The sequence below is a fragment of the Catharus ustulatus genome, chromosome 1 (assembly GCF_009819885.2).
Source record: "Catharus ustulatus isolate bCatUst1 chromosome 1, bCatUst1.pri.v2, whole genome shotgun sequence".
NCBI lineage: Eukaryota > Metazoa > Chordata > Aves > Passeriformes > Turdidae > Catharus > Catharus ustulatus.
This window is the reverse complement of record NC_046221.1, coordinates 49,468,276-49,495,953: the sequence shown is the minus strand read 5'-3', so window position 1 is coordinate 49,495,953 and position 27,678 is coordinate 49,468,276. Positions and strand designations below refer to the sequence as shown.

General features: G+C 40.0%; 2 protein-coding genes across 2 annotated transcripts in view; one reads left to right on the top strand and one right to left on the bottom strand.

Annotated features, from left to right (window-relative positions):
* The window catches only part of LOC117006370 (acyloxyacyl hydrolase-like), a 137,117-nt gene extending 127,453 nt beyond the window's left edge, over positions 1 to 9,664 (top strand). Inside the window, exons 25-26 of the mRNA XM_033078763.1 lie at positions 2,940 to 3,016; positions 9,139 to 9,664. Coding sequence (XP_032934654.1) covers positions 2,940 to 3,016; positions 9,139 to 9,267 — 206 coding nt within the window. The 3' untranslated portion in view covers positions 9,268 to 9,664. The remainder of the gene's footprint in view (positions 1 to 2,939; positions 3,017 to 9,138) is intronic.
* Positions 9,665 to 14,035: 4,371 nt separating this feature from the next.
* The window catches only part of LOC116992851 (anillin-like), a 30,719-nt gene continuing 17,076 nt past the window's right edge, over positions 14,036 to 27,678 (bottom strand). The window contains 7 exon segments of the mRNA XM_033052935.1: positions 14,036 to 15,211; positions 15,539 to 15,711; positions 17,564 to 17,671; positions 19,163 to 19,249; positions 24,929 to 25,041; positions 26,042 to 26,063; positions 26,421 to 26,459. Coding sequence (XP_032908826.1) covers positions 15,088 to 15,211; positions 15,539 to 15,711; positions 17,564 to 17,671; positions 19,163 to 19,249; positions 24,929 to 25,041; positions 26,042 to 26,063; positions 26,421 to 26,459 — 666 coding nt within the window. The 3' untranslated portion in view covers positions 14,036 to 15,087.

Here is a 27,678-nt window from a genome sequence, read left to right as displayed (position 1 = left end):
GAAGTGAGGATGGGAGAGGCAGTCTTTCTGTCCAAAAGTTTCTGTCAGAGAGGTGAGCTTCTCATTCATTCTCTTAGTACACAATTTCAAGGGTGTCCAAGTCTCCTGGCAGCTTGCCTCATCTACTTAATATTTAACAAGTCATTAGGATTTGGAATGAACAGCCTGCTGGGTTGGCAAATTACTTTAATAAGTTAAATTACTAACTTTAGTTAATTAATTTGCTTTCACAAAAGGAAACATCTTAATATAATTTGCTGATCTTGATTACATCACATTAAATAAATGAAGTAAACAAAATCATACATGCTTATACAAACATCAGCTTTGAAAGACACATTGCAAAATTTCCTGCAGCCCTGGAGCCAAGGATTCAAGCTTGCCATCAGGAAAGCTGTCAGATCGCGAGTGTGCTCAAAAGCCAGCTAAGGTTGCTGACCTACTTTTCTGGTCTCTTTTGGAAGCAAGTGGCAAATCCTCCTCTAAACTCTCCAGACATCAAATATTTAGCAGTGGTTACACACTGACAACTTTTATTTCAGGTTCACCTGGGCATATATACAGTAATTTCACGAATACAAGCCGTAGCAATTTGACAAAAATTTTGGTGGAAACCCGGAAGTGCAGCTAATACTCAGGGGCGGCTAATACGTGAATAATTTTCTGACATTTACAACCCCCAGACATGCCAGCCAGGGCGCCGAGCCAAGCACCTGCCAGTAAAAGCCGGCATTTCGCGATTGTTACAAAGTGTTACTCTGTTGCCCTGGCTCCCTGCAGGCAGCACGGGAGGCGGGGAGAGAGGAGGGAGAGCTCTCTCCTTCCCTCCTCTCCCGCAGTCCGGAGGAGAGACGGGGAGACCCCGTGCCGCCATTGCCGCGGCTCGGGGAGCCGGCGGGGGCCCTGCACCGCCATTGCCGCGACTCGGGGAGGAGTGGGGGAGACTGCGCCGCCATTGCCGCGGCTCAGGGAGCCGACGGGGACCCTGCGCCACCATTGCTGCGGCTCAGGGAGGAGGGGGGGGGCTCTGCCCCCGCCCTCCGCCGCCGTGGAGGGAGCAGGGGGTGCTCCGTGCCCGGCCGGCACCGCGGCGTGAGCGGGGCGCACTCTCCATGCCCGGCCAGTGCCGCGGCGGGAGTGGGGCCGGGGTCAGGGCGAGCGAACCCAGAGGCGGCAGCCAGCCCCGAGTGGCACCACGGAGCTGGGCCACCTGGCCCTGTCAGCAGCCCCTAGCGGGCTGAGTCTGCGCGGCCTGAGTTGAGCCAGTAAACCCCCCGCCATGCCGCGGTTCTGTTAGTATTTGGCAACTTTGTTGCACGCGGATCCTCGCTGCGAATGACAGAGAGGCTTATATTCAGGTGTGGCTTATTTATGGACAAAGAACGAAATATTTGCCAACACCCAGAGATGCGGCTTATACTCAGTGCTGCTTGTATTCGTGAATTTACTGTATATACGTACACAGCAGCTCCCAGGTTTCTCCGAGTAAAATTTGAGCAAATTAGCATTTATTCTAGATTTAGGTGAACACTTCAGCTCACATGTTGACCTTGACTGAAGAAATTAATGGTTCCTTTATAAAACAGTGCAATAAAGAAGGGCATAGGGGTTGCTTGGTTGCCTTTTCCTTGGTATGGATGGGAGCAAGCTCCAGTCTAGTCCAGCCAAGGCAACAGACATTTCTAAGACAATCTCTGGGCATACTCAGCTGGTGGGTATTTGCTCAATTGCTCTAAGATTTTTGGAGGTCAGGTATGATAGTGTAAATTGACCTATCTTGATACAAATTTTATGTATCTTACTTCCTCCTCTGCTATTTCTGGCACTAGAACAGTAGTCTCTCTACAAAGTGAAACACAGTATACAGCCTTGTACTCCATGTACAATATCATATACAAGGGGTTAGGTAAGTTCACTCTGCATCTATATGTGCACTGCATGGTGTAATCTAAGGTAAATATGTGTTATGCCCAACATACTGTAAATTTGAAACAAACCTACAAGCCCCATGTCTTGAAAGGGGTTACTTTGGGCACTGCCTGAAGTATCACAAGTGGGTTTCTATAGTCAAAGCAGGAATATCATCTCTCCGTGAATTAGAGTTAGCATGAGGACCCAGACATCACTTTTTGACACAACAGCCAGGATCCAAAAACCAGCAGTAAGCCCAGATCAAACTGTGGTGCTTGAATGGAGAACAGTTTCCTCCTGACAGCACACTTGCATAATGCTATTAAGAATTCTTAATCTGTCATTATGAAAGGAATTATTGAATTTACAGTCTGTTAATGCCATATCCACTAGTCCCATGTTTGATCATTCTGCAGCCTTTTTGAAGAAAGCTTTTTACTTCTCTGATGGTTCCAGGGTTTACAGCACAGCATAATTTGCATTGAATGTCATGCTTATGTAATTCAAAGGGTTATTTTGTTGGCGTAGGAGAAGACCTCTCGGAAGAGAAGTAACCAAAAATGAGTCTGTTCATACAGACTTCAGCCCATGTGAATATTCTGCTACCATCTTTCTCCAAAAACTGCTGTTTTCTTTATTTTTTTCCTTTGCACTGCTGAAGATGCAACTAACATGGGAAATACAAAAGTAATAAATCAGCATTAAATAACTTACAGCTTTACTTGATAAAGTATCCTTCTTAGTTGTGAGGGAAAGTGAATTGTTTTATGATCATTTATGTTCAAAATGCTTCCTTCCATAAATATCGCAGAGGAAAAAAATCAATAAAGGCTTAAATACTGCCCCAAGGAGAGGGGATTGTTCACAATATTGGCTCTGACAACTCTATGTGAATTATCATAATCTTCATGCAGAGCTGTTGTGTGCTTAAAACTACCAGTGGAGGTATTGAGGAGGAGGGGGTACATCTCTGGGTGGACATCTCTGTGCTCACTGGTGATAAACCCCTCTGCTTGCACTCTTCGCAGCGGTTGAGGAGTGGCGCAAGATGGGAGGTGAGCCCTGGCAGCTGATCGAACCAGTCGATGGCTTCCACCCCAGCCAGGTAAAAACCCAGCCCCAGAAAATGGGTAGGAGCGGGTGGGATGTGGAAACCATGTGGGATGTGGGAGAATTTGAGATTCTGGTACCTATTGCTGCCCCAGGCATCCAGTTGGCATGTCACAGGGATGCAGGTCTAGGGAACGTCTATTTTAAAGGAGAGAGAGTCATAGAATCATTTAGGTTGGAAAGACGTAAAAGATCATGGAGGTCAACCATTAACCTAACACTGCCAGGTTCATTAGTAAACCCTGTCCCAAAGCAACACATGTTAAATACTTCCAGGGATAGTAATGCACCCACTTCCCTTGGCAGCCTGTTCCAATGCTTGGCAACCTTTTCCCTGAAATTTTTTTTTCCTAATATCGAATCTAATCCCTCTCCAGTGCAGTTTGAGATAATCTCCTTATGTCCTATTAATTGTTTCATGGGAGAAGAAACCAACCCCCACTTCATCACAACCTCTTTTTAGGTGTAGAGAGCACTAAGATCTCCCCTCAGCCTCCTTTCCTCTGGGCTAAAAAATTTCTGTTCCCTCAGCTGCTCCTGTATAAGTCTTGCACTCCAAACCCTTCCCCAGTTCTGTTGCTTTTATCTGTACAAGCTCCAGCACCTCAATTTCTTTATTGTTGAGAAGGGCACAAAACTGACCACTGGATTTGAGGTGCACCCTCATGAATACTGAGTACAGGAAGACAATCACTGTCTTCGCCTTGCTGGCCACATCATTGCTGATACAAGCCAGGGTGCCTTCTTTGGCCAACCTAAATGACAGCTGTAGCCACAGAACCGGTATCTCCACTTCTGATGGCCGCACTCTGCTCTGACTTCTGCAAGGAGTCTTCTGCCTCTTTCCCTCACTGATCCAGTATTGTGTCTTAGTGCACAAAAACTGATCCTTAGGCCACTTAGGGTGGCCAGCTGCCTGCTCAAACACCTGTGGGATTTTTGCAGGATCAGGACATAAAGGCAGCACTGCAGAAACCAGACAGGCCCCTCCAGCCCTGCCCCTGCCCTGCAGCCTCTGAGGCTACAGGTTTGTCTGTCACAGTCTGGAACAAAGATTCTTTTTGAAGTTATACATTTAAATTGCGTATGCTCATCAGCTACATATTATTATATTTTCATTTGCTTGCTTGGCCTTCTAGGACAAGTTGCAGGAGAAGGTTTACAGCTGATTTATCACAGAAATAAACAAAAGGGAAGGAGAAGCAACTGCTCCATTGTAAATCCTTGCTTGGGTTTAATAAACTAGAGTGAGGTTACCTGGTGCCCACCATGGTCACTTCAAATTAGTTTTTTTTCCAACCCTGTAAAACACATGGAGAGATGTTCTGCAGTCAGCTGCAAACAAAGCCAGTTGGTTTTCTACACACTATCTGAAGGTTTTCCAACACATGTGCAGCAGTCAATCTCCTTTGCAAACAAACCCCACCACATTGCCCAGCCACTAGCAGTGCTACTTGATAGCTCCTCCTGCTCGAAATCATGAGGGGATTTTATGGGCCAGTTTTATGTTGTGAGATAATGCCCTGCATGTGTTGACTCTGACAACCCCACCTCCATATGAGCAATGTGATGCTGCTTTCCATGCTGAGAAAGAGCAGTCAGTGGAGAAGCAATTCTGCGGGAGTGAGTTGCAAGCACTGATGGATTCCAGCATTTCAGCACCTTCTCCATTGACAGTTCTGTCAGTTAAGCTAGAGGACACCTGCAGGGGGAAGTCCAAAGGCAAAACAGGTGCTTTAGGGGCTATCTTAGGCACTCAAGGCCATGCAGTGCCTTGTTAGCCCTGCCAAATTACAAGATTCTCCTGCTTGAAGATTAACTCCTACACAGAAGAAATTTCTGCCTTTGTACCACACAAGTACCAGGAGACACCTGCATGAAAGTATCAACTCACAACCTGGGGATATGGAGAAAGTGTGCCTCGATTTTTTGCTGCAGATCTTTTGCAAGGAAGCAATTAGTGAAAACCTGGCAAATGAAATGAGAGTGAAAACAGTGATGAAACAAACTCCATTCCCAACCCTACTATCTAGGGAAACTGCAGTATAAAGTCTGGAGTGTAATGGAAACTTTTGCATTATTTTCTTTGCATTATTTTCCTCTCTTTCCCTGGCCTGAGGTTAGCCTGAGGTTTCTTATAACCCCCAGCACCAGGCCACAGTGGGAGCCAGGCTCGTCATATCATAGCTTTTCATCCAGCCTTCTGCCCATATCCTTCATCTCACCAGCAGCTGCAAGGTAGCACAGAGTTGAAGGTAGTACAGTTGAAGGCAGCAAATATTCATCTTAACAGGATCCTTCCTAATCCTAAGAAAATTACAAGAGGACATTGAAGGGCAGCTGCAAACCTGCTTGCAGCCCCCAGAGTGCTGAGCTAGAGAATGCAGTCAAGCACTGCCATATTTCACTCCCTCTGGACCTTGCATCCTGCAGTAGTTCTGATATCTCCCTCCTGATGTTAGGATGACATTAATGCTTTATAGGTACATTTTCCCTTACAGTCAAGGTTCCAGCTGTGAGATACGCCTCACTTCAAGTGAGTTATTGTCCTCCTAGGATTTATTAATTAGCCTTATCCAAACATCCACCATTGTAAATCCATTTTTCTTTTCCTGCTGGCGTAGAGAAGTCTGTTATCAATATAACACTATTTGGACTGAGATGTAGCACTCTGCCCCAAAACAGTGACTCTCTTAATAAACAAAAGAAGTCTGAGCAGAGACTGCTATTTTTGAGTATTCTTAGGAAGATGATAAACAATTCACTCACTCCTCATACAAGTTTTATTTAAAGTTTTATTTTCTCCTGACATGAATGCCTCTGGCCAGGTATGGTTTCTGTAACATATAGAGCTGTCTAGCAGGAGAGGATTGATTCCATGCAGCTTGTCAAGCGAACAGAGGCTCTTACTTCCATCCCTGCAGCTATTCCCCACACCTCACATGCAGCTTGATAAATAAAATGGATAAAATACCTAGCCAGGGCATTTCTGATGAATTTTCCCTCTATGGCTCTCAAAGCACCTGACAAATATTTCCAAATTTTTTGACTGAGAAGCACTCCAAGGAATCTATAAACACCTTACCTCTTGCCTTCATTGCAAAGAAATTTTGAAGTTTGGTTTGGCACTCTCTGTGCCCCTTTCAACACAAGGTTGAGCTGGCAAGTGTTATCACTAGGTGATCCCTAATCACTGTGGTATAGCAACGGCCAGAAACAACCGACTGTTGTCAGCCCCTGAATTTCACCTGCTGTCTATCCACTGTGTCTTTAATTAAAAGAAAAAAAAAAAAAAAAAGTAGCCTGTTAGTATAAACATGGCAGAAGCAGGTGTCAGCATGCATATTTAGGAGTCCAGAGGTCCAGACATTCTGGAGGGATGTGGGAGGGAATTGAGCCTTTCTAACTAAAGCTTGCATACCTTGCAAGGACAAGGAAAAGAAGAAAAAAGGCTGCACTTGTCCTGTCCCATCAGAACTAGTGCAGTTTTTAATGTATTAGAGAAAGGCTACGTTAGACACTCACGCAGGAAAAACTAGCCCACTCCAGGTAAAATTTTATGTGAAAAAATCATGAAAGATGGGAAAAACACTAAGTTCTGATTTGTTGAGCTGGACCTAGAACCACATTCCCTTCCTATAAATTTCTTGTGGGAAAAGGGTTCTTCTACATATTTTAAGTTGCAAAACAGGAGGGAGCAAACAAAACACTCATAATTGGCATAACTGCATTCCAGTAAAGTTTCAAAGCTAAGATTTGTCTCCATAAAGTTTTTTTCAAAATACACAGTTCAGGATGGAGGTGGAGGAAATTCACGCTATTTAACACCTAAAAGCAAAGTGATTCATTCAGTCCTCCCAAGTTCCCTCTAGAGCTGTTTCTGAGACCATTCCCCAAAATCCAGCTTGGTTGTCCTTGGAAAAATCTGACATTTTCTTCCCAGTGATTATAGAGGGAGCCCAGGGATTTTTTTTCAGCATCTCCTCCTTACTACAAAATTTCACTGCAAATCTGTGAATGCCAGATGGCTTCAAGGACACTGCTTCCCTCTAGAATAGTTGATTGCTTTGTTTGGATGACAGGGCCATGCATTTCAACAGGATCCTGCATAAACCGCTTCATTTCTTGCTTTTATGATGTTTCCAGGGAGAATGCAAAAGCCCTGAGCATCACAAACTGGAACCTGAGATGCTTGGAAGATTCTTAATGTTTATGTACAGGCAGAAAAGCACAGCTTGAGCATGATTAGATTTTTTCTTTTTCTTCTTTAAGACATAGCAAAGCACATTCCAGCCAGAAATAAAGAGAAAAAGCTGAAGTGACACATATCAGATGAGTTGAGTATTTACACTTTGCTGAGAATCATGCCTATCACCTGTTTGGTGCAGAAGGGGAAAACAGATAGACAGAAGCTGCTGAAAAATCACAGCTGCCTCCCAGTTGCAATCACCCAAAGCTCTGTGAGGAATGGGTAATACTTCCTTTTAAAAACTTGCTAGGGGTTGTCATCTTCACAACAAAAGAAATAATTGCAAAGCTTATAAAAATTATACCATGTCTCAAAGTACAAGAACTTTGAAATTTAAAAAAGACATGCAAGAAAGCAATTCCAGAGTCACAAACCCTTCTCTGTGCTAAACTACTCATCCAGAATTAACTATTGAAATCCATCGGGACGTCAAGAAATTATGTGTGCACAAAACCTAATTCGATTTAGGGCCGTCTAAGCACATATACCTTAAATTAAAGGCATATATCTTAAACTACTTCAACATTAGTCTGAACACTGTAAAACATACCTCCAGTGATACCTTTACAAACAGTGTACCATGCAAAATAGTAGGGTTTTTTAAACCACCCACCCAACCAATCAATTAACCAACCCCATCTATCCTGCTAAAAACACATGGAAGGCTTAGGGAGGTTTGTGAAGCAGGTTTAGAGCCTACCATGCCAGATTGGACCACTCTGACAGGGATGGGTCTCAGCCTCCTGGCTGCCATAGGATGTCCCAAAATAATGTTTGGTCACAATAGAAACTGCAACCAGGAAAAAACCCTCTAATGAAGAAATCTCCACTATCCCTCTTCCCTGCCCCAATTCTTTCATTAGTTTAACAAGACTTTGAGGGACCAGAATCTAAGAGCCTCCACCCCCCAATAGTTACTCTTTGTACATGAGCCCTTAAATAAAAGAAAGATTTTTGTCTTCCAGACATCATTAGAGCTTGTTTTAAAGCACAGGATTTAAAAAGTAGCATATAAAAATTCCCCACAGGCTCCAGTATCTTCCAGACTCCAAAACAACAGTACTGAAATAGTTTAATTTCATAAACCCACCTTGGCTCTTAAAAAAAAAAAAAAAAAAGAGACTTTTTTTAGCCTTATTTAAACCTCGTAATTGTAATCAATATCAGTGTGTTGAAATATTTGGGCTGAAAATAAAGTTCCTATATAGGTCAAATATTATTGCAGGTCAGGAGTATAATAAAAATGCCTTAGAAAGGTGTACAAACCTGGATAAGGGAAACTCAGGCTTTTTTCTCTGTCCCTTTCTGCTACCACTGATGTTTTTTGCCTTGGCAATATAGCAGATAAAATTTCTCTTTGGTACATAACTTCTAGGGTAAAACCCTTCACGAAAGCTGGAGGGAGACTGATGTTGAGGAGAAAAATTATTCTACCATTTCTGCAGGTCTCATGGGAAAAAACTCTGAAGACAACCTAGTAGCAGGTGCAAACTCAGAGAATCAGACACAGTTAGTTATGGAATGAGAAATAATTGGGCCTCTTTGCTCAACACCTGTGGTTTCCTCCCAGGAGAGCACAGAGAACATTTATTAGAAGTACCAAAGGCATTTGGGAGCATGAATTACTTTGGACTTGCAAGAGTTTTATGCATTACACCCAGGCAGTTCTTTTGACACACTTTCAAAATATCACAGGAGTAAAAAAAAATAAGCAAGCAGCTGGAGTGGGGTATTTCCTTTGATTAGAGGTTACAGTCCTCCACATGATTATACTGGGCAGTCTGCCTTATGGTGGGGTTTTTTAAACTCTGGCATAAAATGACTGTATCACAGAGGCACAAGAAATTGATAGCATTTGTGATTTGCAGATTGCTGCAGCCCTTGGAACAAGTATTACCTGGCAGAGGGCGCTACATGAGTGGCCTCAAGTACTTGGCAAGGAGAATCCATTCAACGATCAGATTGAAGCCATATTCAAAGATCAAGGTGGACACTGACTTCCGAACTGCCAGAGCCCTCACGTGATTTATGGTGGTGATTCCATGAGTCAAGATGATTAAAGACAACACATAAAGAAGTGGGGAGGGAAAGTTATCAGACCCAGTAGCAGTAGACATAATAAGAGCATTCTTTTCAGTTTGTATCTCACCTGCACAAGTAGGCTATGCTTTTTCTGCTATAAAAATAAAAATCAAAGGATAGCAGCCAGATAGACCAGCTTGAAAATGTGTATTTCTTTTATCCATGCATAGAAAACTCCTACCCCTAATTTTTTTTTTTCTTCTGCAGAACATTTCTAGGCTAGTTGTAGCGTTTCAACAGTTAATCTGATCCCAGAATGAGAGGGGGGACCCCAAAAACTCATTATATTGCTATAAATTGTATGTACAGTAATTTCACGACTATAAGGCACACCTTAAAGCCTAAAATTTTGGTCTGAAGCCAGAAGTGCGCCTTATAATCCAGTGCGCCTTATATATGGACAATGTTTGGAAATTTAACAACCTGGAAGTGCAAGCAGCTAGCCGAGCCGCACAGGGTCGCGTGGCTCAGCGGGGTCGGGGTGGGGCTGCGTGGTTCAGCAGGGCTGGGGGGGGGTTGGGGTGGGGCCACGGGGCTTGGTGGGGCCGCAGTGGGGCGGTGCAGCTTGGCGGGGCCAGGGAGGGTGGGCAGCATAGCTCAGCGGGGGCCAGAGGGGTGCCACGTAGCTTGGCTGGGGCGGGGCGGGGCCGGGCGGTTGGGCGGGGTGGGGTTGTGTGGTTCAGCAGGGCTGGGGGGGGGGGTGGGGGCGGGCCACGGGGCTCGGTGGGGCCAGGGAGGGTGGGCAGCACAGTTTGGCAGGGCCAGAGGGGTGCCGTGCAGCTTGGCCGGGACGGGGCCATGTGGTTTAGCAGGGCTCACACGATTCAGTTTCTTATTGGTTACTTTGCTGTGCATGGATGCTTGCTGCAAAAAAATGGGTTTCTTATTGGTTACTTTGCTGTGCACGGATGCTCGCTGCAAAAAGAAGGTGCACCTTATTATCCGGTGTGCCTTATAGTCGTGAAATTACTGTAATTGCCTTGACTGCCAATACATTATTTAGATGCTTTTTGCTTATTAAAATGTACCATGAATAACAAGGCATTACAGTTTTGATGTTCCTGGGAGCATCAACACAGGCTGACTGCGCACAGGCTCTCTTCCACCATTAATATGATATTAATAAACACTTAATGAATTTAAAGCAGGTTGCTTTTTCTGCTTCCTAAAAAATATTATATGCTCAGTCCTATATCTTTAACGGGTGTGGCTGGGGAATCACAAAAAATACTGGGCAGCCCTTCCTTCATAGGCAGACTTGATGATGGAGAATTACTGTCTTTTTTCACCAGTTTATCCAATGCTCTTAGCAAAACAAAGAAATGTTTAAAAATTGGAGAGAGCTCTACCCTACCCGTAATCCTACTGATGATAGAGAGATCAGAGAGGATAAAACGGCATAAATTATGGGTGGAAATGACCCGGTAAAGTGCAAGCATTAACATGACATGACTAAAGCCCACCCCTACAGCCCAATGCTCAGGATAGAATTACTCTGCTCCTTGGCACAAGGTTGTGTCACATGTGACGCAGCTCTTGGGCTGTGGTCCAAACCCAAGGATGTGCCTGGCTCTAGGACATGCACCCACTCAGCATTTTGAACAGGCAAGGGATGATTTGGCTAATACTATTTTGATTGAAGCATGTATTATTGCTTTCTTAAATCCTGATCCTTTTTATAGACTACAGTCAATGCTGGGTCTTTTATTAAGATATTAAGATAGAAATTAACATAGCAGTCATCTCAAAGGAATTTCTAACACTTAAGTAAATATTCAAGTCACCTACTCTAGGAAACCAGAAGGGAATACATTCCTTAATTGAATGATACTTGTTAATAAGGCCTCAATTCTTTCAAAGCATTTAGACGTTCCCAAATATCAATTTCCCAAGGACTAGTTTCAACTGCAGAGGCATACCTTAGGAAGACAATAGCATCAGAAGGAAATCTTCCTGCTTCCTGTAGAAATTCTCTTCAAGCAACATAACATCCCATGTACCCTGGCCAGAGAAAGCACCAGGGAAAGCACCTTCTATTTTTGTATTACCTGTTCAGGACTCTTATCTTTCATTAAATACAACATCAGGACAGAAACAAGTGCATCCACTCATTTTTACTACAGCCCAAGTATAGCACAGGCAATAACTACAGAATATCAGGTTATTTTCCCTATTTCAACACACAGAAGTGTAGCAATTAAAAGCGGGAAGGGAGGTGTTGGGGAGGATGAAACAGGAAAACCTTATAAATATAATTGCCTGGCAAAAGATTTTGAGGATATAAAACTATAAGCGAGATTGAAATGAAAGCCATCTTTGAGATACCAAACCTTCGTTACTAAATAACTAGAAAACAATAGTATGGCCAGCTGAAAGTAATCCCCTCTTGACTGAACAATTCCCTCTGCTTGCAGAGAGGTCCAAAGGTCAGAGAGGACCCTACTAGCTTGGCAGAAGGGGTCCAAAGAGTAGTTTTTAGGGTTTAAAGTGTAACACAGTGTGGTAATGATTCTTATAGGCTGTATGTAAATGCTATAGGATTGTATCTCTATTAGATTGGTTAGTGAAAATTAGAATATTCAACACAGAAGAAGAGTTATTGTATTGTACAGGAACCTCACTCTCTTACCTCTCTTACCACTTACTTCTTTCTCTACTCCTTGCTCCCTTACTGCCCTGTTCTGAGCTGCAGGTGGCAGCTCCAAGCAGGGCCCTTTCACCCACACCCTTTGCAATAAAGCACAATTTCCAAGATCTGGCTTTAGAGATCTCTCCATCTGTCCCAACCGTCCTGCCCACTGTCACTCCTACAGGGAATCATGTTTGGAAGCCTCATTTTCAAGGCAATTTCTTTACAAATTATTGTATCTCGTTTGAGTTAGAGATTTAATAACACCTATTAGGAGTTTTACAAAGTAGTGAAACTGAAATTTCCTCAGCAAAAATAAGCTTAACTGCCCAGAGCAAAGCATTTTTCTCTTGTGAACTCCTTGAGTTTCTGCACAATGTGGAAAAAAGGTTTCCTATAAAATTAGAACATATATTCAAAGACAACCTGAAACCTCCATAGCAGAGTCCCAAAGCAAAGCCCTCTCAAAGGTTTGCAGAGTACCATTGCTCTGTGCTGGATACAGGGTGTCTGAGGGACACCAAGCAATGTGCTCGCCCCTGGCTGAAGGCACACTACCCAAAGCACATGCCCTTATGCTTCAAGGTGAGCTCTGCACCTCCAAACCAGGCTGCATGCACAAACATGATACGTAACTAATGCAGTAACTACCTATCTGTTAAGAAAGATGAATTTTGGAACTATTAAGCAATCAGCTTTTACAACCGCTCTTTCTAGTCTTTCAAAAGCAAAAAACAGCTGAAGATCTGCCATCACAGCCATCACTTATCCATACTATTCTAAAAATACATGTGCTATATTTAAAAAAACACTGCTGAAAAAGCTTACTTATGCTAAAGCAGTGACAAACTATGAATTGTAGCCTATTCCATTAGGTTAACTGTCTCCTGGTGCTTAGATTGGTTGAAGGTGGAAAATGCATCGAGAAAAGAGAAAGAGGAAAAAACAAGTTTCTCTGGGAAAGCTAATTATAATTCCATGCAATTAAAAGTTTATTAGGAGTATGTAGTTATAGAAGGAATGGTCTGCCAAGATCTTCTTGGGGGAGAGTCAGGATATGTGAATAAATAACAGGCAGGATTGTGTCACTGGCTGGGTCCAGCACACTGCATGTGGGAAGGTTCTCTTGATTGTTAGGTAGTTTGCAAACTCTTTCACTGCAAAGCCTTAAAAGAGCAGAGGAATACGAGAGGGGAGAAGGCAGCACCCAGCAAGAAAGCATAAGCATAGGTTTCCTGCTAAGCTTGCATCCCATGCTTCTGCTGGTTGCAGGAGCCCATGTCCTCACCACTCAGAGCTTGTGCCCAGAAGCCACCACACAGGTCAGCTTTTCTAACTTAACAGTACCTGTTGCACCTTATACCTTTTCCGTTATGAGAACTTCTTGCACAATGAACAAACAGATTGGTTTCTACAAGGGATATTAGTCCAATCAACCTAAATAAAAATGCTCTCTTGAATATCAACCAGTTCTGTTCTTAATACCTTTCTGTGAACTTATTTAATAATTCAAAATTTAATGATTTTAACTCACTAGGGAGTTTAAGAAGACAGCCTACCCCACATCCACTGCTGAAATTTGCTCTTGCACTGTCCATGTTGTTATTCTGCTGCCATGTCTGTCACAAAAAAAAAAAAAAAAACCCATCTCTCCTCTTCATATTTGATGAACTGCTGCACATGGACAACTGGCCACCCACTACAAAATTCAGGTAGCTATATCCAAGGCTTCATATTATCAAGTGGAATTCTGGGATACATGCACATAATAGAATCCTTCCTTAAACACTGTGTGAAGTCCAGCTTTTCTTCAGCCTACAAATTAGTATCTCAAAGGCATAGACAACATTATGAAAACAGCAGGAAGGGTTTTACTTTTTATTTTAAATGAATCAAATAAATCTCAAGATATATTTCAAAAATATTTAAAGACATTAGAAAAGAAAATGAGACCTAAAAGCAAGTACAAAAGGGGTAGGACCAAAACAGTATAAGGTAACAGAATTTAGTGTTTCGAGTGTGAATATCTAACAGCAATAGCCATCTTAAGTTTTCCACTACTGCATTCTTAGTGAAGTAATGAGCTAGTGTTTCAATACGCTCAGTGAAAAGCTGTGAAAACTGCAAGTTTTAACTGAGAAATGTTGCCATTTTCATTATGCATATGAAGTAATTTTTTGATTAGCATTTGTGGATATGTCTATGTAGGGGAGGAAGACCCATTCTTTCAGCCAGTGGAGTATTAGTTGGTATATAGCAGCTTTGTAAAGCCTTATTATTAAACAAAACAAATAAAAGGGCACTTTTAAAACCTATTAACCTGTTCCTGGTTCTCAAATGGAGAATTTTAGCTTGTAAAAACCACAAGTCCCAGGAAATATTGGCATATACAACCCTAAACCTAAATTTGATTTTTTTTTAATATATAATAGTCCTAAAAAAATATTCAAGACCCTCCATTTCTAGCAAAGTGCAATCAATATATGGCATATATAATTCCACACCTGCAAATCACAGTGTACATGCCACGCACTTATCCATACTAGTTTGTATGAGAAATGGCAATGGTATTAATCTCTTGTGCATGGTTTTGTTCTCACCACAAGGATGTTGTACAAGCAGAATTATTTATACTGCGTGTTGTAGAATAAAATTGACTAGTTACTTTTATGCCTGATTACAAAAAAGAACATTACAAAAGAATCCCAAAAAATGCTAAACATTAAATCTTGTGCTTCAGCAGCATCCTTGGTTCTTTCAGGGAGTTGAGCTATCAAGAAAGCTTGTCTTTCACTAGCTAGCACCTCCTTCCTGCCCTGAAATATGATTTCCTGTAATAATTTAGTTGCTTAAAAAGAGAATGCACCTAGTTAGAAGACTTCCAAAAAAGGAGTTATTTATATATTTAGCACTTCAGAAACAGCTAATTGCTGCCTACCATACTCAAAATTATGAAATAAAAGGTTTTTAAACTTTTAAGTGAAAAATACTGCATAACATAGTCCTGTATAATGTTAAATACTTTTTCAAACTTAAAGCATAAGTGACCCAGAACACTTCTACATTTTCATTTAAATTCTTTTCTTGAGTAGTTCCCTTCCTGAGTTTAAAGATTTCTAGTAGGTTTGTAGCAAGCATCAGGTTGCCACATGTGAAGGTCAATGAGGACTTGGTTGAGCTTTTGCATCCAAAGGTTACGCTCTTCTTTAGTATCAGCAGACAGCCAGTTCCTAGAAGGCAAGGAACCCCATGGATTACTCTCCACCTCCAATAAGTTACTGTTAACAAATGCCAAACTGAACAAGGGTTGGAGCCCAAATAGCAGGGTTAAAAATTAAGTCAAACATTCCACAATCCTGCTACCAAGATACCTGGCATTTCCACTTCTAGAAAGCAGTTAGGACTAAAATGAACAAAGCAGTTCTAGTGCCACCCAAAACCTTAGCATTTAAATGACCTTTGCATCATTATGACAAAGTTGTAAAACTCCAACGTTACTAAAACTATCACATGAGGTAAAATACCCTCCCACAATCTCCATGATTTTATGTACTCACTTTGTAACACAGAGTGTGTCTCTGCATTGGCTGACAAGAGTCTCACAGTCATCTTCTCTCTGAGGTCGGACAGTTATTAGTTCAAAAGTGTTGGGACGGGCACAGAACTCCCTGTTGGCAGGTTCTATCTGATGATTAGTGCAGTTAGCCAAATTTATCCGGCCCAAAGGATGCTGAAAGTGAAATCAGTTCATCAGTCAAGAACAATCAAGAGTAATTCTGAACAACATATGCTCTGACAACTTCCATGATATTTAAGTGAACACATCTTCCCTCAGTCAGTTACTCCATACAAAAAGGTGATATATGCACAGCTGTAAGAAATTTACTTAAAAAACATTCCATGATTTAAAGTAATCATGGCCTAATACTGATATTTCTGAGTGACATCTATCCCCGCACGATGGAACAGATATAGTAGGGGGAGCTGAGGGGACACATTTACTAAGTTTAATATTTCTGTAGATCACCAAATATATCTGACTTTCTCTCTAAAAAATAGTGAAACAAGTCTAGAAGATTTTCCAAAACAGAATCTGGAAAACAAACCAAAGCTTCTTCCTTGCAGACAAAAGCAAAACAGGAGCCACCTTCTTGTTTGGCTTAATTTTTTTATTTTTTTATTTTTTTTTACTATCTTGTCTTACAGTAGGCAGAGATTTTTCTCTCTCTCTTGGCAAGGAAAGAAAATACATTGATATATTTTGGCAATGTCAACTATCAGCATATGGTCTTCCTCTGTAAGCAGGGAAGAAACTAAACTCATGCATGTGGATTGGCAAAAAAGTCCCAAAAGAATCAGAGTTTGCCATGGAGTTTGGGAAAAAAAATGTTCTGCCACTAAAGAGGAAAGTGTTTAATGGTAAATAAGTTCAGTGAACAAGAAAAACCCTCTTGAAAGCAGTCTTTAAAAGAACCTGGATATATTTTAGTACACTGCAGGAAAACACTAAGGAGACAAAAAGTGACACTTCAGTGACAGATGAACCTCTGATTTGTCTCATTAGCCCAACAAGAACTTACAGTAATTTCATGAGTAAAAGCCGCACTTCTGGGTATCGGCAATTTTTCGTACTTTGTCCATGTATAAGCCACATCGGATTATAAGCCACACTTTCATTCACAGCAGGATGCTCGTGCAACAAAGTAACCAATTTGTAACAATCACACGATCATGGGTTTTACTGGCAGGTGCTCAATTCGCGAGCTCTGCTCCCCCTGCGCTGCCAGCGGGAGCCCCGGCTTTCCCCGATGCCGCGCTGCCGGCGGGAGCCCTGGCTTTCTCCCGCCGCGCAACAGAGTAACGAATTTGTAACAATTGTGCGATTGCGGGTTTTACTGGCAGGTGCTCAACTCGCGAGCCCGGCTTGGCCCGTGGTTCGCACTTCCGGGTTGGCAAATTTCAGAACTTTATCCATATATTGGATGCTCCAGAGTATAAGCTGCACTTCCGGGTTGGGAACAAAATTTTAGTCAAAATGGTGTGGCTTATACGTGTGAAATTGCTGTAGTTTTCTGTGAGAACCATTTAAAAAGCACCAGTTCCAGTACACTGCAGAGCTACAAGAAGACAAGGACTTCAAATAAGATTGTCTATAATTACAACTATGCTTCTGCAATATACCATATTAATTACCATATTAAGTGTTAGTCATCATTTTGTCCGAAACTTAAGGCAACTAGATAGCCTGTTTATTATGCTGTACAAGTCCAATCAATTTCAATTAAATAATTAGTAATTTAATGAGCACAATGGAAGGCCTTAACACTAAAGGTGAAATCAAATATGGATCTTCCATCACTTTTCCCCCTTTCCTACTAGACAGGGAAGTCAATTTCTAAGTTTGCCCTGATTTAGGTCAGCTTTATGAAGACAAGCCCTCTTTATTCCCCAAAGAAGCTTTAGGAGCTTGAATCCCATGCTTTACTAGTTTAAAGTCTAAACATTACTGTCCTTAAAAATGAACAGTTGCTTGTGTAGGGTACCACAGAACTTTAGACTTAAGCTTTACAAAACAGCATTACCTTTAGTTTCTCATCATCTGGGTATGTCCAATAGGAGATACAATTTCCAGACAGTACACACCACCGCCTATGCCATGCTCCAAATCCACTGACATCTTCAAACATAGTCTTAAAAACAAAAAATTAACAGGGTAACTTTGTACCTTGAGCTTGGTCTGTATTTGACTATTTTTCTACCAGAACGATTCTGTAAGTGCAACCCTTCATAGGACTAAATGAAAGAGAAGGGAAAAAAAGTTATACTGAGAGGTTTCTACTCTGACAATTTATTTTCCAGATTGCATAAAAAATTTGCTCACACGATGATTCTCAGGTTTGCAGCCTTTTGATAAAAGGCACCTATCATTGCTGTTTAAAATTACCAGATTTTCATGTTGATGGTGACAAGCATTCCCATTATTTTAAGGTAAAGGAGGGTTATTTATAGTATATGCAGTATGAATGGTTCACAAAACTTGTTCAAAAAACAATTATTATTAGATATTTGAGTAATTTTTTACTTACAAATCAGGATTTAAAAACATGCAGCTATTCAAGAGGCCTCACTCAATAGAGTCCAGTCAGTTCAAAGGAAATTAGAAATTGATTTTTGAATGTTTGTGTTGGCAGTTCTTTTATTGGATGCTGGATTTCAAGCCCCATTTCCTTATTACTGGAATGGAGAGCTTAGTATCTAACTTCTATTCCTGATATCTCTTGAACTTGTACAGAGCTTTTTTCCCAATTAATGTGTGTATTGTGATTCTCACTTTTCACAACTCAGATTATAATATTCAATGATGCAGGGAGTTTCCAAATCCTTACTCTGAACAAATTCAGTACATATATACATAATTCTTCAGGTTTTACATATTGTGTAGTAGAAGCAAATATTTCTCAAATTAGTACACAGAAACATGGGACAGTAAACACCACAAGGACATGAAGTGTTTGCATCTAATGAAACCTGCTCAACTTCAATTAAGGAAAGGGAGAAGAGACAGCAGTGTTTGGAAAGAGTCTAAAGAAATCGTAATTTCTGGAAACACCAAAATAACAGCAAATGTTAATGTTTCATTTCCATAGCACATTTACTGCCATCTTGTGGACATTTTAACAGTTCCAGCTCTTAGGCCCAAGTATCAGCTGCATTTTCTAGGTCCAGTTTTAGAAAGAATTGCACAAGATGTTTCTCAAAAAAATACTGTTGTTTCTTGGTCATTTCAAAAGGCTATAAACACAGTGGAAAAAACACAATCTTTTGTTTTTATAAGACACACAGAAAAAGAATCCTGTAAAATTTTCTGCTACAGAAATTAAAATCTCATCTAGTATCAGTTAACCTCCTCTTGCTAAAATCGGTGAAGTTCAAAATAAATAAACAGGTGTTTAGAGAGAGATACACTCTTAAAAGGTAACTTTATCTTAGACAATTGCAGAAGATAAACTAAGAAACATTTGTGGTCTAATTCAATTCATCATGAGATTAAAAAAAATAAAAATCAAGCCAGTTTTAAGCTTCAAACATAGGTGCGACATTAAAAAATTACTACATTTACATTTAATAGGACCTGCAACTTCCAAGGCAGGAATTTGAAGTGAATGAATTAAATACCTTACCAAGAATCCTTTCTCTTCCACCAAAGAGTCCACTTGGCATTTCAATTTCAGATATATATGACCTTCCAAAGGAGACAAAAAGGGAACCTGCAAAATGTAAACCGATCATTTAATTTTGACACCTCTCAGCTAAGTCTTACCAGTTCAAGCAAGCCAGTTGCACCAAGATGTTGGCACTGTCTTGTTCTTAGGACCTTCAGCTAGAAAGAAGCAGTCAGACTCAACAAGACCGTAATAATCACTTTTGGTTTCAAATTAATTTAGAAGCTTTCCAAGAATTATTTATTAGTTTGTTCATATATACACACATGCACTCTAGCTATAAAAACAGGCTCTTCAAGCATGGTTAGAAACAATAGAAAGCACCAGTCCACACCTTTGAAGCTTCTGCCTCAGTTGGACACCAAGTTGTTTGGAAAATAGTAAAGCGAGTTTAAACAGGAATGGTACTTTGATACCATAAGCATTTTTGGCAGAGACTGATGTAGTAGTGCCTTCTCAGATAAATCTCCGTAAAAAAGAAAATCTAGAAAGGGGAAAAATAATGAAAACAGTTCTCAACTGGTACTCAAGGTGTTAAAAACATGTTAAGCAATTTCTAACAGAAAAGGTTCCCAGTCCTATCTTTTGCCACTGAGAAAAAAAAACCAAACACAACAGTAGCTTCATTACTGTACCAGAGGTCAGTTAAACAGTTATTCATTAGTCAAGAGTTTTGAGGAAGAGCATGCAACGAAGGTCTGCCTTTGAGCTTTCTCTAATCCCTCCACACATAATGCCTCATTACTTTGATTACTCCCATGACATCACATCCCTTTGTTTTCCTCCCTCAGAAGTAAACTGAGGTAAACTGTAATTCCACAAGCAAATGACATGCACAGCATTCAACACACCTTATTTTATTGCCAATCTAAATATGCAACACTGCTAAGAAAATACATTGACAAAAAATTAGAAGCATTTGTCTTTTGTATTAGTAGAAAAACCAGGAAGGTTTTTGCTGGAAGGTTGATGCTGCTAGTCAAACACAAGTAAAGGACTGTTTGACAGGGAATAGGCACAGGCATGCATATGCAGTAACAAAATTGCTTTCAGAACTATGGAATCAATGGCAATCAAATGGAACTAAATTTTGCTAGTAGTTAACATGAACAGTAGTAACCCTTAGTAGTTAAAAGTGCTTATCTGTGGGCCTCAGTGCCTGCAGAACACCAAAATCAGTGTTGTGGTTAGAAAAATCGATCACCTTCAAATTGCAGACTTGCTTCAGTTTCCTCCCAGACATAAGACACACACTAGCAGGTGATCAAGTCATTTTTATATGTTAGATCTATTCAACTAACACAGTAGATATAGTTTGCTCCTGTACTCAACAGGAATAGTATAACACAGAAAAATTCTACTATTAGGTAGGAGTCTGCATGACCACTTGAGAAACAAAAAACAATTCCATGTAACAAAAATTAAAAATCCAGGACTAATGCAACTTATCAGCAAAGACAAGTATAACCCTACATGCTACACCAGGGAATAGGAATATAACCCTAATAAAGCACTGCAAAACCCATTTCTGAATGAGGGCCTCAAGGATGTTTGGTCATTCCCCACTTCAAGTCTATGAGTTTTGCATCCCCTTTAAGTTTTACGTCATAAAAGAAGAATCTAATTCATGAAATTTAATAACTGTGAATATCTGTGACAGGCAAAGCAAAGAGATATTAAAAAATAACACAGTTTTACAGAGCCTGCAACACCAGTACTAAATACTAAAGCAAGTCTCAAAACACCCTCCTGCACACATAATGAGAAAACACTGTGTTCGAGTGTAATATATCTCTTTCAAAGGGTTAAAGGTGTCTGAAAGAAAGTACAGTAATTTCATTATTATAAGCCGCACCATTCTGACTAAAATTTTGGTCCCAACCTGGAAGTGCAACTTACACTCAGAAGAAGCTAATATATGAACAAATTCGGAAATTTCCCAACCCGGAAGTGCAAGCCCACATCAGACCCGAGCTGAGCCAGAACCCGCCTGGCCCTGGGCAGCGGCAGCACTCCCCAGTCCCGAGCAGTGGGGCAGCAGCGGCGCTCCCTGGCCCCGGGCAGCGGCCGGGCGGCAGCACCTCTGCCCGCAGGGTCCCCCCAAGCGGCTCCCGCCAGGCTCGCAGCCCCTGACACCAGCGGGGCCCCGGCTCCACGCTCCTGCCCTCTGCCACACAGCATCTGGGGCAGGGCACCAGCCCAGCCGGTAAGCAGCAGGGCCCGCCTGGTGCCAGGGCGGGCTGGCGCAGCGCTCAGGGGGCTCTGTCGCTCGCCAGGAAACTTTCCCGCCTGTAGCACTGCCTCTGACAGCCCGAGGCCCCCAGCCTGCCTGGCCCCACTGCGCTCGCCCCCCTGGGCCGCACCCTCCCCTCAACTGGGCAAGAGCAGAGCCAGCAGGTTTAATAAAAGTGAGTGATTTTTCTCTGTATTTTTTTTAGTTTTTAGGCTGTGTTTAAAGGCTACCCCGATCCGTGAAAAATGTTTGCAAATTGGGCACCTGCCAGTAAAACCCGCGATCACGTGATTGTTACTAATTCGTTACTTTGTTGCACATGGGTCCTTGCTGCAAACAAAATTACAGTTTATAATCTTGTGCGGTTTATATATGGCCAAAGAACGAAAAGTTGCCGACACCTGGGAGCGCGGTTTATAATTAGGTGTGGCTTGCAATCGTGAAATTACTGTAGTTTGACAAATATCCAGCTAGATGAAAAACTAGATCTTTTGCATTCTGGTGTCGACATTCAGGTATTTGCCATAGGAACACAACTCACTCTCACAAAAGATTACTTGTAAAGGGTCTCAACACAAGAATTTGAAAAACTAGTTTCTTAGGAGAGTTTTGATTAAAAATAGGATGATAGGTACTAAAATTATCACTTGCTTAATTTTGAGAGAAAACATGAAAATTCATCTAAAACACTTTCTTCTGCAGGACTCAAATTATTAACTAGATAAAGATATTTTCATAGGTTAAAGACAAATTATTTCTGTTTAGGATATCAATTAACTTAATTTCTAAAGTCAAAAACATATAACCAAGCAAAATATTTTTGTGAACATTTGTGAACAAATAGGGATCTCTTTTTTGACATGTTAGTATTTTCAAAACTTTTTGGTTAAAAAAAAACCAAATGTTTTGATATGTCTTGTCAGAAGAAGGTTAAAATAAAAAGCAAGATTATTTAAGTCCCGAGAGATTTTAATTTTCTTCAGCAGCAAGTTGAGTTCAACCAACATTTAGGCTGCCAGACATTTTTTCTCTGCTTCTTTTATCAGCACAGCAGCTGATTCTAAGTTCTGTGTAGTTCATCAAGAAGCTGGCTCAAATCTCCTGACTAGAAATCATTAAGAAACACATCGACTTGTTCTGAAGCAAGAAACACCCTCCTCTAATGATCTAGGAAAACAAGAGAAACATGCTAGTTAAGGAAAAACCCTAGGCAACCTAAATAATTGAGTTCTAGCAGCATGCTTATTGTGAAAGACAAGGGGTAGAATTATGCAAATCTTAAAAGGTTCTAACATCTTGTGTTTAGTTAGTAAATCTTTATAAGCATTTTTTCAGAAGAATAATTTAAAAAAAAGCCCCAAAAAGGCCAGACAAATTATCAACATTCACTGGGAAGGAGTTTACTATTTTAAATTTTAAACTAAAAGATCATAGCAACCTAGTCCTGGAACATATAGCCCAACAGTTCTTTCCCCCCGCCCTCCTTCAAAATTTGTCTAGGGAAAAAAGAAACATACTAAATGCAGTTAGTGTAAAGTTATGATCTAGAAGAAAAAGGATACAGTTATACATGAGTATATTTTGGTCCTTTATACCCTGAATTTTAACAGTACATAAGTAAAAAAAATGACACTCAAAAAAAAATACTGTGGCATTAGTTTGTTCCATATTAGAAATGCATGAAGCAAGTTAAAAAGCAGTTGTTTGGTATAGTCATAGGCCAAGTCAAAACCGAAATTTTACTGAGGTAGTTATTTAAAAAAAAAACCCCGAACAAGGCATGAATAAGAACTGCCCTTTTTGCCAGGTATCTGTAAGACTGCATCTCCAAAAAATTAACGAAGTGATAGTTTCCCTGGAATTCTTTTTCAACATTGTGCTTCTGCTATATTTCACTAGTCCACTCCAGTGTCTTGTCATACAATGTAAACCAATGAAGTCCAAGCTTAAACTGCTGAATACAATGCAAAAGCTGATCCCCATTAACTCCAAGAACAAGGGGTCTCCAATCAGGAAGCTATACACAAAGATTTCTACATAGTTTTGGTATAGTATTGTTCTATATAGCATAGTTCTGGTTAAGAGGAATATTTATGCTGAAGAACCAAAGCCACTACTTCTGAAATTCACATAGTAACAATAGTGAAATTTAACCTTTAAGTTCTGCCAGCTGTTTCAGTAAAGGAATCTACTTCTACCTATAAAAAGTAAATCTTCCAAAATGCAAGTTGGGATTATTGGAATATTTTGTTTTAAGGCTTATACACAAACACAGCTAGTTCTTGTTTTCTCATCTCTCATCAGAAGCTGTAATTGCAATAATACTAGCATCACAATAAGACTTGTTTAACCAAAAACAAAAAAAAAAATTATAATGCTGCTGGTTGGGCAGCTAAAGCTGTGATTTTAATTACAGTAATTTCACGACTCTAAGGCGCACTGGATTACAAGGCGCACTTCCGGGTGTTGGCAAATTTCCGAACTTTTGCCCATATAGAAGGCATACCGGACTATTAGGCACACTTTTTTTTTTTTGCAGCAAGGATCTGCCGCCGGCTCCCCCCATGCAGTTGCTGGCTGCAGCCCTGCCTCCACCCAGCTGCCACAGGTTTGCCACCTTCTTCCCACGGCTCGCAGCTCACACTTCCAGGTTTGCAAATTTCCGAACTTTCTCCATATATAAGGCGCACCGGACTATAAGGTACACTTCGGGGTTCAGGCCAAAACTTTCATCAAAAGGGTGCACCTTTTAGTCATGAAATTACTGTAATTTAAACTAACTTAGGATAGTTGCTGGTAAAAACACCTATTAAAATAGGTTTTAGGTATTAGATATTACAAGGTTAGATATTATAATGAATGTAGGAATGTATTTTTAAATTTTCTCATAGCAAAAGCCAATAAACATGTTTAGACAAGGAAGTAATGACATAAAACTTAATAACAGCTCTCCAAAAAATTAAGACAATTTGCTTCTACAAATTTAATCGGGATATGAAAGGGAAAAGCTCATACTCCTAAATACAAATGGCAATTTTTAAGTGCAGAAAAATTCAAATACTTCATTATCATTAGAACATGCTTAATGCCTTCTTCAGTGATAACTGCAAGAGTAGGAGCAACAATATAAAGACCACATATAGAGATGCCAACTGCATCCATCAATTTTTTGTCAGTGAAAGCAAGTCAGTAATCAAATTCCTTCATTATCTTTGCATAACCATACCTTGCATTGAGGTACAGAAATGAGAGAGCATCTGGCATAGTAATGCCAGTCTCCCTGCTTATCTCAAGATTACATTTAATTAATAGGAAATCATATGTAAGTAACAATTATTAATTTTTTTGCATAATTATATAAATAACGTATCTATAAACCTATATATATGTTTCATTTCCAGGATGGTACTTTCACCTGAAAAGCAAACTCAAACTAATTTTTCTAGTAGTATGCAATTACCTTTGGATTAGGAACCAATAATTTCCATTACCTTGTCCAGTGCAAATTTGGTATTTCCTACAGAAGACAGTGATAACTTGTGGGATCCAACAAGGATGAAATTCGTACTACGTATGGCATTTGGGCCAGCTGGACTGGCCATGGCTGTGGAGAAGAGTTAAAGTGAAGTCATAACAAAATACACAATCAGGATGCTGCAAGGCTTAAATAAAGTACTTTATTTGCACTACTGTATGCATGCCCAGTACTCCAGAAGTGCTCTTTACAGTGCAGACCAGCAGCACATTCAGAGAGAATCTTTATACACACCATTCCTCCTCAGCAGATCTTTTCTTTCAGAAACAAGCTTTGAAAGCATCCACAAAAGAGAAAACAAAGCATTTTAAGTCTCAGGGGGATGGAGAACATGCTAGGGCACACAACAAAGCACACACACCTTGCAGAAGGAACATGATTTTTCAATCTCTTAACCTTCTCTCAAGCAACACACTGCTGTCTTCCAGAATTTATACACTTTTCCTTTGCACTTACATCAAGAGAAATACACTGTAGCTCAAGAATTTTACAAGTTGCAATAGCATGACAAATTCCAGATTTAGTTCATGAGTTCCTTATTGCTGCAATTTCTGCTAAAGTTAGCTCAAGGATCTCATACTTCAGTTAGAGATGTGTATAACACTTTTATCCACTTTAAAAAAACACTTAGAGATGCTGTTTTTCCCTGTCAAGAGTCAGAAATATATAAACAAGCTTATACATGTTTTTAATATATATACAAAACACTACACACAAGCAATATTCCAGGATCTGTTCATATTTTCAAATTATTCTGTATTACTTTGACAGCAGACTCTAGTTCTCTACTTTAAAAATCATTAAATTACTTAGAATTCATACTTTCAAGAAAAAAAATGTAAACCATGGGTACCTGATACCAGATTTTCGTTTTGCTTTTGTAAAAATATAATTATGTTTAACAGAAGGTAACTCAGATAATAAGCACAGGGCCAGTTTCTGGGCTGGAAAATTTAATGTTTCTTACTCACAAATTGTCATCTATTACAAGTATTATTTATTGATATAGTAGTTTTGACAGCAAGTGTAGATTAATCACCCTGGCATAAGATGTTTAGACTTTACTTACCTGGACTAAGAAGGCTGCTTTTCTAGGAAGAGAGAGAAATAAAAGCTTAGTGAAAAAGTACTTTTGACAGTTTCTACAGAAGACAAAGCTAAGGTAAAAAGAAATTAGATTTGAATTACATGAAAAAACCCAAATAGAAAAAAAAAATCAAAAGAAAGCAAATAAATTTGTAGTAACTGCATATTTCCAGCATTACATATGTAACAGAGCTGTTTCTTGAGCTGTTGACAGAAAAAATTGGCAGAAAACTTGACAATTTATAGAGTGTTAAGTAAGGGACAGATAGAACCTATCACGGGTACAGCCTTAATCTGTGTGAGAACATGGCCTTTGAAAGGAGTCATGTCAGATCTTGTTACAATATTACATTCATACTTACTGAAGTAATAGATGTTAATAATCTCTTTGGAGTAATAACCTACAAAAGATGACAAGAAGACACATGCATTTGTTACTGAATTTGTCCATCATATTTGCATAAAAACTAGATAGTGAAACTACAGAAAGCTTATCTCAAATTTTGAATGGGTACTCATTACTATGAATAAGTCTTGGGTTTTGACTGGACAATACATCTCAGTGGAAGAAGTGCTACATATCAACAAAATATTTACTACAGAAAAGTTAAAGCATGCATTAACTTGGAACGATTAGTATATTTGTGGAAAACAATCTTAGTAGGCCCTTTTACCTATGTAATGGGATTTCAAAGTTACATTTGTTTAACTAAAGGTAAGAATTAACAAATTACAGACATGTTGAATATACTGCTGTTATACATAATTATTTTCAAATTAATATCTCCAAGTGTGAGACTGTATATTAAACACAAACTGGAATTACGTACTCTTATTGAAGCTGAAAGACAAGTCTAAGCAGCTTGTCAAAAAGCAGATATAGGATGCCATTGGCAAACCCATATATCCTCATATCAACAACTTACCTACAGCAGCACAAAATCATTCAGTTTCAAGTAAAAATTCCTTTAAACTACTGCACAGGAAAGAAGCAAACCCTGGGACTTGAAACTTTTATTAGAGAATAGGAGGAAGCTTTCACTGTGGGAGGCTTTCACTGTGCCAAATCAAAGAATAAAGAAATTTCCTATTTCTGCTGGTAGACACAGGACTTAAGCACTCATTCTAACTGTTTTGAAAGACACTCAAGTTTCTTGTTTTTACCAAGTGACAGATATCTTGTCTTGGAGGAAATCAGACCTGAAGCCATTAATTCACTGTGTGCTCTAATGGAATGAAAAGAAGAAAAAATACACACAGACCCCCAAAACCAACCCAAAATAAACAAACCACCACAAAAAATCCCCAAACCACCTCCAGAAAGGCTTGTTCAGGGTTACATATCCTTAATAAAGCACAAACACTTAATATGCACTCCCTTATTAAAACAATGTTTGTTTTAAAAAGTAAGCGTCTAGTGCTAATACTTATACTGGAGAGAAAGAGGAGTTTTTAGTTGATCAATAAAAATTTTAAGACAAATCAAACTCCTCCAGGGTAGGGCAGATTGACTGGCATAGTTTAACTGAAGTGGAGAAAATTAAATCACTATCACAGGCCCTAGACCTAATAAATAGAGATCTGCATAGCATTTTGCAGAACTAGTAAGACTTCTTCCCC